General features: G+C 51.3%; 1 protein-coding gene and 1 non-coding gene across 11 annotated transcripts in view; one reads left to right on the forward strand and one right to left on the reverse strand.

Moving 5' to 3' along the window:
* Ubr4 (ubiquitin protein ligase E3 component n-recognin 4) overlaps nucleotides 1–13,300 on the forward strand; it is a 133,469-nt gene extending 120,169 nt beyond the window's left edge. For 8 of the 10 annotated variants that reach the window (XM_047542310.1, XM_047542320.1, XM_047542326.1 and 5 more), the window contains 8 exons: nucleotides 906–1,048; nucleotides 1,646–1,801; nucleotides 3,215–3,409; nucleotides 5,827–6,051; nucleotides 9,660–9,750; nucleotides 10,392–10,554; nucleotides 11,764–12,247; nucleotides 13,133–13,300. In XM_047542310.1, coding sequence (XP_047398266.1) covers nucleotides 906–1,048; nucleotides 1,646–1,801; nucleotides 3,215–3,409; nucleotides 5,827–6,051; nucleotides 9,660–9,750; nucleotides 10,392–10,554; nucleotides 11,764–11,828 — 1,038 coding nt within the window. In that variant the 3' untranslated portion in view covers nucleotides 11,829–12,247; nucleotides 13,133–13,300. The remainder of the gene's footprint in view (nucleotides 1–905; nucleotides 1,049–1,645; nucleotides 1,802–3,214; nucleotides 3,410–5,826; nucleotides 6,052–9,659; nucleotides 9,751–10,391; nucleotides 10,555–11,763; nucleotides 12,248–13,132) is intronic. The other 2 variants (XM_047542335.1, XM_047542384.1) reach the window with 2 other exon arrangements.
* On the reverse strand, nucleotides 10,295–10,367 carry Trnaa-agc (transfer RNA alanine (anticodon AGC)). Its single transcript has one exon. It is a non-coding gene; the product is annotated as a tRNA-Ala (tRNA).
* Nucleotides 13,301–14,564: the final 1,264 nt, after the last annotated feature.

Genomic DNA, 14,564 nt, shown 5'->3' on the forward strand with positions numbered 1-14,564 from the left:
GCTTCTATTCAGGATGATGGGGAGAAGTTCAGAACCCCCACTTTCTAGGCACATCCAAGCTAGATTAACCTGAAAGGAACAGAGCAGCAAGTGCCCTGCTTGTTCCCCTGAAGGCCTCGCAGGAGGCCTCTTCCTCCTCAGTGTGAACCTCCTGCTCTCTGGGCACCCAGGCTGTGGAAGGGCAGTGCCTTTGTTGGTCCTGCTGTGCTGCAGCCTCTCAGCTCTCAGAAAGCAAGCGGCTTCTCAAGAAGTTTCCAGTTAGATGAGGCCTGGAGAGAAGGACGGCTTGGGCTTGCTTCTCTGCCTCTCTCTGCCCAGCCCCTCCTGGGCAGACTCTCATACCCCTTTCCCTGGACTGTGCCCAGCTGGGTGCCTAACTCACAGCTGAGGTGCCACTGTCCTAGTCTGTTTCCTCTGCTGTACATAACAGAATGTCCAAGATTAATCTGTAAAGAACAAAGGTTTATTTAGCTTATGGTTCTGGAAGTCCAAGAGCATAGTACTGAAATCGTGGTTTCTGGTAAGCTCTCCGGCAAAGTGCAAGGGTGTGGTGTGGAAGAGAGACGTGTTGGGGGAGCCAAGAGAGGCAGTAGGCCCTCTCACAATACCCGCAGAAAGGGAACTGTTGATCCCCCATGAGGTGGAGCCCCCGACTTAATCTTTAAGGTCCCACCTCCCCTCAACACTGCTCTGAGGAATTAAGCCTCAGCTTGATTTTTGGTGGGAACAAACCATTTTAAACCAAAGCACCCGCTCTTCTGAGCACTTCCTGTGTAAAGCAGCCTGAATCCCAGGGCGTTGCCTAGGAAGGAGGACACTCAGTGCTCCTCATTCTGCCCTACCTCCTTCCTAACCCAAGGTGGCGTTTCTCTTTGCCTCTCCTCTTCTATCTGTTGTCTTTGCAGCCCACGAAGGTCCTGGGCATTTACACCTTCACAAAGCGGGTAGCCTTGGAGGAGATGGAGAACAAGCCCCGGAAACAACAGGGCTATAGCACCGTGTCCCACTTCAACATTGTGCACTACGACTGTCACCTGGCTGCTGTCAGGTAGGCACTGACTTTTGCAGAGTGACTCCTTTAGCAGGCCTTCCCAGAGACTCCCCTCTCGCTCATGTGCGCTTCAGCTCTGCACCTACATTATTTCAGAGGAGTGGCCCACTTGCCTAAGGCCCTGGAGTTGCAGGGAGTAGGACTGCCAGCCCCGAGGTTCTAAACCTACTCTTTAGTCTCTGGGGAGTAATCTTTTCTACCTGAAACCATGTGGGCCAGAAGCCATTCTTGACATAGTAGAGACATGTGTTTGGCTTTGACCCAAGGCTGATAAAAGTAGTTTATTTACCTGAGATAGTGAAGCCAGCATTTACCATGGTTTACAGAAGTCCTGACCTGCTGAGGCCCACACCACAGGGTGAGAGAAGAAGCACCCTATTTCTGGGGTACTGTTTAAAATTTTGATTGGTTACTCCCCTTCTCTCTTGATATGACATAAGACTCAGGTCTGTAGAACTGGTCCTTAAGTCCAGAGATTATAAGTGGCTAATTCTCCCCCTCGGGTCAGAGCGTGGCCTGACGTACATATTGTTAAACAACAAGCCTTCCTCCACCCATTCGCCCAGGTGTCTGGTGCCAGCTTAATTCCAGTAGTCATCTGTCCCTGCTCTACTCCCCACCCAGGTTGGCGCGAGGCCGGGAAGAGTGGGAAAGTGCCGCTCTGCAGAATGCCAACACTAAATGCAATGGGCTCCTCCCGGTCTGGGGACCCCACGTCCCTGAATCAGCTTTTGCCACTTGCTTGGCAAGGTGAGTATTGAGCATTTCCCATGGTAAAAAGTATGGGATTTGTTGGGCACAGTGGTGCACGCCTATAATACCAGCAATGGGAAGCTGAGGCAAGAGGACTGCAAGTTTGAGGCCAGCTTCAACAACTTAGTGAGACCCTGTCTCAAAATAAAATTTAAAAACGACTGGGGACGAAGTGCCCCTGGATTCAATCCCCAGTACCACAAAAAAAGGAAGGATTTACAGGAGATGGGAAAGATACACTATCAGTCCGGTCCTTTTCCTACCTGCTTCCTTGGGCATCCATGACCCTCTTTGCTTGCTGACTAAGGAGCTGTGCAGAGCAGGTGGGAACAGGGAATGGAAATTTACCGAAGTCCTGACCTGCTGAGGCCCACCCACAGGGGGAGAGAAAGGAGCACCCTCAGTTTCTGAGGCACTGTTTAAAATTTTGGTTGGTCAATCTTCTGTTGATTTGATGACATAAGACTTGGACCCCTGACTTGGTCAGGCCAAGAATGTCCCAGAGTTCACTTATAATGGTGTATGGCCCTGCTGTCTAACTAATGACAGTAACCAGGCAGGTGATGCGTGCCTGTAATCCCAGCTACTTGGGAGGAGGATCACAATTTCAAGGCCTGCTGAGGTAATTAAGTGAGACCCTGTCTGGGAATGTAGCTCAGTGATAGGGTGCCCTTAGGTTCAATCCCTAGTACCTCAAAAAAAAGAAAGAAAAGAATAATACTACTAATAAGGAAAGCAGCTTAGTTGCACGGGGATACTGGGCTCTTTTAAGGCCTCCCTGCTCCCACAAATCCAAAGTGGAATAGCTAAAGCTTCTCTGAGACCTTGTGTTTTGGCAGGGCCTTGTGGCATGGTGACCCTTTCCCAAGTCCTGTTTTAAAGTTGAATGATGAGAAGGTGTTCACTATAAGCCAGGTTTCTGGAGTAATAATGATTAAAGTAACAACGGGCAACATGTTTAAAGGTTTTTCCGTATGTTGCTTCTAGCAGTACAGAGGGGTTGAGTAGTCTACTCAAGGTCACCCACCTAATAAGAGACAAGGCCCAGAAGGACAGGAATAGACGCTGACTTATCTAAAACAAACAAACAAACAAAAACAAAAACAGATTTGAAGGTTGAAGAGAGTTCCTATGGGTAGATCATCATGTCATAATGGAATAAATTCCACGTTTCTTCCTCCAAAATATGTGTCCGTGACATGTGCTATGACATCTGTCCATACTTAGGGAGCATCACACTCAGTCACAAAAGAAATGAGAACGTCCTGCTGGCCTGCCTTGTCCCCACTCTCCCTTGGGTTCTGTTAACCCTGCAGACATCAGGCCAGGTGCCAGAGGGGCTTCTGCCTTCCAGCCTGGCCGTCACCAGGAACTCACTTCTGCTTCCTTGTTTGTGCTGCTTCTCTCCAGGCATAACACTTACCTCCAGGAGTGTACGGGCCAGCGGGAGCCCACGTATCAGCTCAACATCCATGACATCAAGCTGCTCTTCCTGCGCTTTGCCATGGAACAGTCGTTCAGCGCAGACACCGGCGGGGGTGGCCGGGAGAGTAACATCCACCTGATCCCATACATCATTCACACTGTGCTTTACGTCTTGAACACGTCAGTATCCTGTAGCCCATTGGCTGACCTACCCCACATCCTCTGCCCAACAAATTCCCCTGGCTTTCCCATCCCCTCTCTGCTTAGTTCCAGAGTCAGTGTCTGACCTTAGGCAGTCTTTACTGAGGTAGGGAGGTGCATCTGTAACTTTTTGGGGTTGCCCAGAATAAAGTAGAGTGGGTGACTTTCCAGAGCTCTCCTGTGTCCCACCATGGGCAGCCATGGGCTGCATCCTTGCACTGGCCTTTGGCCTGGAAGGTAGTGAAATGGGCAAAGCCATTCTGTCCTCTTGAATGGGGGGCCATGACTGGAGCACAGCATTCATCAGGACCCACTAGCTGTTGCAGGTGGAGGCTCCCCACTGAGGCAAGGCAAGGGAACTAAAGCCCTGCTTCAGGCCTGGAATCTGGGCTTATTGTTCCTGCTTTCTCTCCAGCAAGTAATGCTTCTGGCAAATGAGAGGGGAAGGGCCTGTTGAAGATTATCTGGGAAGTCAGCTGAGAAGGAAGGCAGCCAGGAAGAAAACGTGTTTCTATCTGTGTGCACAGGATGGCATAGTTAGGTGACACCTAGAAGTGTCATTTTAAAGAACACTCAGGAGGTGGAAAAGATTCTTCCTTTCCACTCCAGGTTTTAGAAGCAAATTAAGAGCTTTATTGTACCTTAGCTCTTGGGTGTGAATGGCTTTGTACTTGCAGGACGTGTTCCTGGCAGAACCCCACAGCTCTGGTGGGCAGAAAATTGGCCGCCTGTGGAAAGCTGCACAGTCCACCTGAGGCACTGCCGTGCTGTGGAGGCAGCAGTACAGTCGGCTTTTGTCCTTTCTGGCCTGTCATCAACAATGTTGTTTTCTTATTCCTTTCCTGTCCTTGAGATAAAAGGCTGACCTCAGGAACGAAGTCTTCATTGTTACAGAGGCAGGGCAGGGCTCCTTTGGAGTGCGTTACATCATCACTAGACTCCTTGGGTATCAGAAGAGACACCTGGTCTCCCTGACGGCACAGACATGCCCACTGTCCAGACCATGCCGCGGGCCTGGCAGTACTCATTACCAGTGTTCTTGAGGCCCTGACAGCAGGTTTTTGTAGAGACATGTCTAGGCAGCCGTGGGGTGGAGTGAACTGCTCCATTCCCCAGGGAGAGAAGCAGACCCAGTGAGGAAAACACTTTCCGTGATTTAGCCTGCTGGGATGGAGCTGGTTACCTATGGTATCACCATGTTCCTACATGCCAGACATTTAGAACTCCTGCTCATGTCCCTGAGTTAGAGGGGAGTTGCCCCTTGGCAGTTACCTTGGGCAGGCAGAGGCTGACCCAGAGGCTTCTGTTCCTCCACCACATTCCGTCTTCCCTCATTAGCTTGGTTACAGAGCACTTAGTGTCTCTGGTGGACATGTACAAAGGTGAGTTTGTCACACCATGACTCCCATAAAGCCAGAGCAGAGCTTGAGCAGATCCTAAGATGTCCAGAAGTCTGAGGTCCCTGAGGGGCTGGAAGAGCCTGTCAAATCCTTTCCATCCTTTCCAGCCAGGCTCATTCTATAGGGAGCAGCAGAAAGCAGGGTATCCTTGCCCTATCCCTACCCCGCTCCCCGCTTTTCCTCCATAGCCCAGCTATAGTGACGGTGCCATCTGCAGACCTGGGAACTGGGATTCTGGTGGCTGCTGACATGGAATTTGTTTACTTCCCATTCTCCCCCCAACAATCTAGCAGCGGCTAGATAAGATAGTGTAGCCACATGTCAGAACTTCATCATGGGGAGGGTTCTCAGCCCAGTTGGTGACTTTGGGCCGGTACTTAACTCCTCTGCTCTGCAGTTTTCTTCTTTGTAAAATTGGGTCAGTGGTAGTACCTGCCTCACAGGTTCTTGATCAAGCACTGAGCATGGTGCCTGGAGTTCAAGTTTGCCGTGATGATCACCCTCGTGTAGTTCAGGCAGGAGTGCGAGCGACCAGCCGTGCTTGCCGGTAGAGTCTGCTCTTATGAACGAGGGAGAACACTTGAAAAACAAACCCAGTAGAGAGCCTGGGAAAGCAGCCAGATGCAGTGGCTATGTGGAGAAAGGGAGCGTTCAGGCTGTGAGTCGAGTCAGGGAGTCTGGATCCTTCCATGCTTGCTGCTGCCACTCACTAGCTTAGTGATGTTAGGGAAGTCTCCTCACTTTCTGGGTTTCCAGAGAGGTCAGGTAAGTCTGCGCTGGAGTGTTAGTGAACATGCCATTTGGTAGGGTGCTCAACAGCAGGCAGTACTGGGTTGAGCAGGGTCGGGGAGGGGCAGAGAAGCTTCCACAGACAAGGGCCTGAGAGCACAGATGACTTGGATTGATGGCGGAAGGGGCTCAGTTCAACCAGCTCTGAAGGAAACTGGCACCCTGATCCATTCCCCACTGTGTGACACCACGCCCCTTTTCTTCCAGAACCCGAGCAACATCCCGAGAGGAGAAGAACCTCCAAGGCTTCCTGGAGCAGCCCAAGGAGAAGTGGGTGGAGAGTGCCTTTGATGTGGATGGGCCCCACTACTTCACAGTCCTGGCCCTGCACGTCCTGCCCCCTGAGCAGTGGAGGGCCACGCGCGTCGAGATCCTGCGGAGGCTGCTGGTGACCTCGCAGGCCCGGGCAGTGGCTCCAGGGGGGGCCACCAGGTAAGTACCTGCTTCAGGAAGCTGCTGTCTGGATTGTATCTGATGTGTTTCAAAGATGACCGATCCATGTGTGCTAGGCGAAGGTGTGCTCATCTGACTCAGCAGTTGACATTGACACTGAGAGTCTAGGCTGCTGGCTGGCAGTTGCTTGGGCCTCTCTGGGTTTTGTATTCATCCGCTGGAAAAGTGAAGCCAGATTTACCTCCTGTAGAAAATTCAGGGAGGAATGCAGCTAGGCCCCGGGTGATACAGCTAATGAGAATATTAGGACCAGCAGGGGCTAAGCCAGGTAACTAGGTTTTTTGTTTTGTTTGTTTTGTCATAAACTAAGAAGTTTCAGCATGACCATGATAGGGAATTTCTTTATTTTTTTTTATTTTTTAATTTTTTTTAAAGATGGTGACAGACCTTTATTTGTATTTATTTATATGCAGTGCTGAGAATCCAACCCAGTGCCTCACACATGCTAGGCAAGCACTCTACCACTGAGCCCCAGCCCCAGCCCGGGGGTTTCTTTTTTCATAATTAAAAGCTCGCCCTTCTCACTTCTTGGTTGCTGTTCCTGTCCCGTGTTCTGTGAGCCTGTCTTCTTGCAGACCCACTCTCCCAATCCTGGGCACACTCCCAGAGAGGAGGGGCCCTTCAGGAAGGAAGTGGTCCTTGCTTCCATGACTTTGTGTTGCTGTTTGGGTCAGATGGGAGGTGTCTTGGGAGAAAACTGCAAACAAGAACAACCACCCCAGCTCTTCAAGATGACCACGGTGGTGGCCGTGTGTGGAGGGAGCGCTGGGCCCCACTCAGGCCGATGTCAGGTAGTCCAGTGGCTTGCTGTTACCACTTGAGTGAAATGTGCCCCTGCTTTATTTCTGGAAGATGTCCCTTTGATTCTGCTCTAGTCCTCTGGATCCTTTAGTTTAGGATCTGAGGATCATTTCCACACATATAGACCAGCAGGGGAATAGACAGGGACTTTCAGGCTCATGATAATGACAAACCAAGTGAAACAGCAGGGGCCCGAAATGTCACACCTGGTGTCTTTACCTCTGCCAGCTCTGAGATAGCAAGCATTTTCTGTTTGTAGGCATTTCATGCCCCAGAAGAACCAGACTGGAGCTGTCCTGTTGAATCTGGCCAATACCAGCCTGTTTGGGTGGAGGCGGGCAGTGAATCTTGTTAGTTTTTTTATATAACCGCTGTCCCCATTCCATACATGTCACTTGCCAGCGTTTCCTAAGAGCCTGAGCATTAATAGTTAACTAGCTACTTGAAATCTAAAGTTGGCTCTTGTGAATATAACATTGTTGATAAGCCAGACTGAGCCTGCATTCATGGCAGACGGAGTGACTCTTTATTGGGCGCAGGTCCTCCATGGCAGGTGTGAAATCTGAGCCTACTGGAGCCTTCAGCTAGGAGACTGGAATGCACTATTGTCCCAGGCAGGTAAAGAAAAGCCAGTTAGGTCAAAACTTAATTAGGAAACGCAGTGTGAGCTGCATTCATGTGTTGCCATTTTCTCTGTAGCAGTTTAGTCACTTTTACTAATTAGCCTTAAATAATTAAATTGGGCAGGGTTACCCAAGAATTTCTGCTTAGCAGGCAGGACAGCCACAGAGAAGAGCCAAGCCTGGCCAGGGTCTGAGGTTTCAAGCCTGCCACCTATGACACAGACTCGCAGAGGTGCTGAGGGCTTTCCTAGTGCAGGGACACCCCCCAAGGGGAGGCTGTGGCTGACGGGCATTTATCCCATCTGTCCCGTGTTCCGTGAGCCTTTCTTCTTCCAGATCCACTCCCCTAATCATGGGGACACCTCCCAGAGAGGAGGTGCACTTCAGGAAGTGGTCCTTGCTTCCATGACCTTGAGCTTCAGTATGTGTCAGAGTGTCTTCCTGGGATTGGGCACTGTCACTTTGTCCTCAGTCTGGTACATTTTGAGGTAGGGGCAGTAGCAGATACACACAAAAGTAGCTCAAGACAGACTGATGACTTGCATATTTTACATTCAGAAAAAAATAGCTCCTCCTCTGCTGGGAATTCGCAGGTATTTAAGCCTGGGTGTTGCTCAGACCTTCATCACAGCCTTCTCTACTGTCTTATCTGCCAGGACTTAGGGGTGCAGAGAAGTGCACAGTTGCCCTCATCCAGGGGCCCACCTGACAGTAATTTTTACTTCAGGCTGCAGCATCCCTGGGCTGTAGACAAGGGGAGAAAGGGGGCACTTTGGGAGATCCTGGGCAGACGGGAGCTCCAAGCAGCGTATTTTAACATTCATCTCGTTTTATTTACTTTACTTTTGTGACTTGAGCATCTGCTGAATGCAGGTGTGAATGGCCTGCCTCATGCTAGGCACTCCCTTTATTTGAGGCCCATGGTTTTAGCTTCTAGTAAATACCGATACTCATATGTGCATGTATTTTAGTACTGAACGTTCAGTACCTGTCCCTTTAGTCATAGGATGTGTTCCAGGGTATAGAAAACTCCAAGGCAAGGGTTATCTGACCTTTACTTACTTATTACAGATGTGGTGGCTATTTGCAAATGGGACCTCTCTTAGAGATTGGGTGGTAGAAACCAAATCCTGACTCTGAAACTTCACTCCCTGTGTTGAGGGGAGTCCAGTCTTTGTTTTTCATTGACACCACCTGGTGTAATCATTCCTCAAGCCAAGACTGTCTGTTGCGAAGGCCATGGCCCTTGTCAGGGGCAGCCCCTGATGGTCCAAGGTACTGACTAGTCTTTAATCCTGAACTGAATCATTAGCAACAATGCAGGTTAGGAATAAAGGGGTGTGGTGAACAGCTAGCTCTGGGATTACCCCAGGATTTAGGAGGTATTGGGGTGATGGCATGCTCCATCCTAGACATAACTGTTGCTCAACACCGATTTTCTACCAGCTTTCTGTTTTTTTAATAGAGCATGTGTTTGACAAATGACAGCATTTGTCTGGTTTGGGTCTGCTGTTTATAAAATTTCTCCTGGTGGGAATGTAAAGATTGAAATAACCCGGTGTGGTGGTGCAGCCCTGTAATCTCACTGGCTGGGGAGACTGAGGCAGGAGGATTTCGAGTTCAAAACCAGCCTCGGCAACTTAGTGAGGTCCTAAGCAACTTGGTGAGATCCTGTATCAGAATAAAAAGGGCTGGGTATGTGGCTCAGTGGCTAAGTGCCCCTGGGAGTTCAATCTCTGGTACCAAAAAAAAGATTGAAAAATTGAAATAGAACCTTGTTTCCGTCTTTATATATTAGGCACCATCCTGTCCAAAAGCTAGTATAAGGCTAAACATGGGACCCCTTTACAATCTTAAGTCAGGAGCCTTTGGTTGCCATGTTGAACTTAGGTCTCCCTCCCATTTGTTTTACTATGCTTTGGAAGATAGTGCTGGAGAGTTAGATGCATTTCATGGAATGTCTTTGTAATGAGTAACCCTCTGGTCCAGGGCTTCAGAAGTCCTTGCCCACAGCTGCATTTTCCAAGAAGACAAGGCACATGGCCCAAGCCATGTGAGGCAGAGATCACAATAACTCTGCCCTTAGCCCCAAAATGCTTTGCTCTGCCCTTGCGAGTATCCTTCTAGGAACTTCATGGCATGGGGTTTGATTTTCTCTTCCAGGCTGACAGATAAGGCAGTCAAGGACTATTCTGTTTATCGTTCTTCCCTCCTCTTTTGGGCCCTCGTCGATCTTATTTACAACATGTTCAAGGTAAGGAAGCCAGGGGGCCCAGCTGGTTTCTGTAGGGGTGTAGGATGTCTCTGCTCCTGGCTCTGACCTTGCCTCAGCATCCACAGGCTGCCCCTCACTGACTTGGAGGCCTTAGAAGCATCTAGTCCATGCTGTGAGGAGGGCTTAGGCCAAACCCGTGCATCCAGTGTCCATTTGTAGCTGGGTCACTCCTCATGCCCCTCAAGCTTGCTGCCAGCTCCTCATGCACTTCTCTGGGGAGCTATGTCTTCAAAAAAATCAGTGTTTAGGGTGGCTCCTGTCATTGTTTGAGTGAAACAGTCCAATCAGAGCACGGTGATGGTTCCCTTAGCTTTGACGTGCAGCTGTGCAGTGTGTGGGGAGGAGTGGGCAGCTGTGGTGGTGCTCCTAGGTTCAGGTTGCACGGTGCATTGTGAGGACTCTGTGAGGCGTGACTCAGATTCTGATGGTCCTGAAGGTAGAACACACCCACAGGAAGCTCTGTGCATGGGGAGGACTCTCTCTGTGGGTTTGAGATGGTCTGACCAGCTGCAGCCCAAAGACCAGGAAGTGCTGGGGATTGAACTCAGGGCCTTGTGCGTGCTAGGCAAGTACTCTACCAACTGAGCTACATCCCCAGCCCTGTCTGTTGGTTCTTGTAGAAGGTGCCTACCAGTAACACGGAGGGCGGCTGGTCCTGCTCTCTGGCTGAGTACATCCGTCACAATGATATGCCCATCTACGAAGCCGCCGACAAGGCCCTAAAGACCTTCCAGGACGAGTTCATGCCAGTGGAGACCTTCGCAGAGTTCCTCGATGCAGCCGGTCAGTCTCAAGGCTTGTTTTTTTATGAGATCCACAGGTGTGAACCAGCTCCCTCCAAAAGTCCCCAGAAAGGATGTGTAAATACCAAACCATGGATAAGCCAGCAGGAGCTCTGTTGTGCACTGAGCACTCGCCGCCTCCTGGGCTATGGAGTCTGAGTTCAGTTCTCTTAGCTGCCCTGTGTGAGCCAGCCACTCTGCTTATCCCCACTTTTATAGACACAGTGACTGAGTTTTTCAAGATAAAGTGAGTGACCAAGTGAACATAGCCAGGAAACAGTAGAGCCCCTTTTCAATTTTGACTTTTTATAACAGTTAAGAGCCTTAACATGAGAAACGGGGTGAATCTGTCTTCCTCCTGCCTCTCATGTCACAGGTACCCCAGCAAGATATGGGAGACTTTCACTCTGATTCTTAACAGATGGTAAATCAAACAGCAAAAAGCACCTCTTCAGTGTATGAATAGGGCAGCACTTTAGACAGGTCAGGGGACACTGGCCGACAGTTGTTTATCCCACAGCTAGTGAAACTGAGGTTCACTATTCTCTCCTGGGTGTGAATTCTCTGTATAACAAATTTGTCATCCAAATGGCAAACACATTAAAATTATGTTTGGATTTTGTGACCAAGCACCAAGTAACAGCAGGGGGAGGTGACTTGGGTCCCCGACCGGGGAAGCCCACCTAGGAGTAAAGTTCAGGGCCCCCTCGTCCCGGTGCCCTTGCCTCCGGCCTTCTGTCAGAGGGAGCTGCCCCAGGCCAAAGCAGAGGTAACGGTACGCCTAGCTCTGATTCGTTAGCTTGGTTTTCTGCTTCACTGTTTCCAATGCTCATTGTGAGGATTGTGTAAAATAGTAAAAATGCAGGGAAAAAAAAAATTGCCCCAGATCTCACTCTTGAGAGAATGCCTCTGTTAACATTCATCTTTTCATTCTCTGGGAATGAGACTGGATGAAGGTCTAGAATGATGTGCAGTGTGAATTCCTCTTTCTTCCCAGCCCACTGCCAACTGAGCAGCTTTTCCAAGAGCCTGGGGCCTCTGCATTTGACTATTCCTAGCAGTGGCCTTAGCGGAAGGCTTTTGTCAGCCCAGGGCCTACTTGTGCGTCTGTGTGGCCACATGCAGCCCTGCTCACCTCGGTCTCTCTTGACCTCGCTAACTGCTGGGGCTGGGTGCTGCTCCTACCCACCCTCTGCTCTGTGTTTTCCAGGTCTTCTATCAGAAATCACTGATCCAGAGAGCTTCCTGAAGGACCTGTTGAACTCGATGCCCTGAACATCCCCACGGAAGCTGCAGTTGATGGAGACTGAACTAGCTTTGCCTTCCACTCCTCTGTTGTCCCTCCTCGTGCATTGATTGAGTCCCCCCACAGGATGCTGCATTATTACCCTCCCCCCCTCATTTTTCCTGGAGTGGCTTGGGGTTTTTAGGCTTCCTGTTTTATCTCGTGTGTGTGGTGCACTAGCTATGAAGTTGTCTGTAACCCAAGCTGTTGAAGGACCTGTACATACCTAGGAGCCATGAGTTGTCCTGGCCAACTTACTACTTGAGTGTGCACATCTTGAGAAATAAACGAATGACTTGAGGTGTCAACTGCTGCTTGCTCCCATCCCGGAGACGCTGTGCTGGTCCTTGAGCGCATGGCCCTCTGGGCCTCTTGTCAACTCCACGGGGAGTCCATCTATTTCCAGCCAGTAAGTTGGGGCACTGCATTTAATGACTGTGTTTTTATTTTATCCCAAAGCCCATGGCCTCCATCTTAATTTTTTGGCCATAAGAGCTGGAATCTGGATTCAAGGACCCTGGTAGTGTTCTAGTGCCCAGCCTGAAGGGGAGGGCTCAGTGGAGCAGCCCCTGGTCTTTCTCTAACAGACCTTGGAGCATGCTGGCTGCTGTTGGGAGTCCTTGGTGACTTAAGGGTTGTCACGGGAAGAGAGGTCAGGGCAGACTTGGGCTCAGAATGTTGAGAGTAGCTGCTGTTTCCATTTTCCCCAGTGTCATTATAAGGAAGGACCAGTGAACTAACCTCACGTGCCCAAGGTCAGCAACCAGAGCTGGCAGGTTTGTGTCTTTGGCAGACTTCACAGTCGGACTGCATGTCCCTTCCCCAGAGCATCCTGAACCTGAGGCCTTCTCCCTGACATTCATGGGGGTTCCTAAGAGCCTTTCCCAGATTTTAGCAAAAGGCGGAACAAGACGTGGTTTCACGGGGAGGAAGAGCTTGCTTATGCCCACCTTCCTTTGTTCTTGTGGCCACTCTGCCGACGCGTGCGTGCTATCAGCCTCCCATCTGGATGTTCAGTTCATATGGCTCGGATCAGACCATCTGGGACCAGGGTGCTGCAGGGCCCCTTTGGCAGACTTCACAGTCGGACTGCATGTCCCTTCCCCAGAGCCCCTGACTGGGCAGCCACGAGCAGGCGAGATGTCGTGCTTAGGCTAAGCCAGAGACAAAGGAGATTTGTGACGACCCAGCTGGAGGCCCTGGCAGACCAGAGTGTGTGTGCCCACAAGCACGGGTACACTTTATGTTCTGGGGACACAGGGGACACAGTCTGAGGGACTGACTTGGCTTTCAGGGAGGGGAACAGCAGCGTGGGAGCAAGGTCAGGCACTCCTTCGGCTTGGACCCCAGTTGCGGCCTCTGCAGTCCCTTCTGCTGTTGAATGGGAACAGAGCCAGCAGGTTTGCATGGCAGTGCAGTTGCTCGAGGTGGCCTGCCTGCCCTGTGGGTACGTAGTGACTCCTCTTGTTACCAGGGACTGGTTTTCAGTTCCTTTAGACCTTGCCTCTCCTTTCCAGAGCTCCACGTCTTGCACAAGGTGCTGGAGTGTCTGGTGGGGGTGGAGATCTGGCTGTGGCTTCTTGGGTCTCGCTGGGAGTGTCGTGGGCCCCGCGCTCCGTGTGCGCTCTCACTTTTCCTTCCGGTGGTCTCCCAGGAGGCACCCCAGGCATGGGGGCTGTATAGAATTGCTGTCACAACGCCCTGGTGGGGAGCAAATCAGAGCAGCATCCTGTGGGGCCGGGACGAGGGGCGATGTGAACAGGGAGTCGGACCCACCACTGGATGCCAGGTCTGGGTTGGATCTCACTGCAGGCCAACTGCATGTGTTGTCACACCTCGAGACGGTTAGTGTTGACCCAGATCCTCCAAAGGCTTAACCAAGACCTGTGTCTCCTTGGCCTGCAGACCTGGACTCACCAAAGCTCAGTACAAGTGTCTGCCTTTGTTTTCTGTCTATGGCTGTTATTTCTTGCGAAGGCCTTAGAATTTTGGCCCCAGCCCAGACACCTCGTTTTCACTGTTACAGCTTCCCAGTGGCCCTGCCACCATGCCAGGCAAGCTGCTGACAGTAGTCACGCGAGTCCGTGATGGGTTCCAGGGCTGCGCCTTGGTGCCTGAGCAGGAGTGGAAACTGGCCTGGGAGAGCAGCGCCTCCCTGGCCATGTCCCATGGCACTGGGCACAGCACCAGCAAGCTCTTCTGCCCTCAACCAGTCCCTGGTCACGGAGCTGCTAGGTTGCTGTCTTTCTCAGCCCCACTGTGGAGTTGTTGGTCCGGCCTGGTGGCAGCTGCAGCTGAAGCCCCTGGAGCCTGTGCAGCAGTTGATAGAGGAGGTCGTCGGCCCTTCCTTCTCAAATTGCTCCAGCCTGCAGTGTTCCTTGCCATCTTGGTGTCCTAGCTTTCCATGTTAGAGGTCGCAGGGAGCTGGGTGACCCCTCTCGCTCGAGGCCTGCCCCCATACCCCGCCGCCTGTTTGTCGGGAAGCCGAGGCTGTGCAAGGCGCTCTCCGTTTCTTCCTTGAACCCTGCGTTAGACGGCAGTTTTCTAGTCTCCAGAGGAGGGGAAGACCCCGGAAGAGGTGCCTCACCTGCCAGGGAGTCAGGGCTGGTGGGCTCTGGGACTCCAAGGACCCGGCATCCCAGGGCCAGCGTGCCCACTGTACCAGGTGCTGTCAGCGCGTCACGCCCTGTCCTTGTGGAGCTTCCAGTGAGGGAGATGGTCACCTA

Source organism: Sciurus carolinensis, chromosome 1 (genome assembly GCF_902686445.1).
Source record: "Sciurus carolinensis chromosome 1, mSciCar1.2, whole genome shotgun sequence".
Lineage (NCBI taxonomy): Eukaryota > Metazoa > Chordata > Mammalia > Rodentia > Sciuridae > Sciurus > Sciurus carolinensis.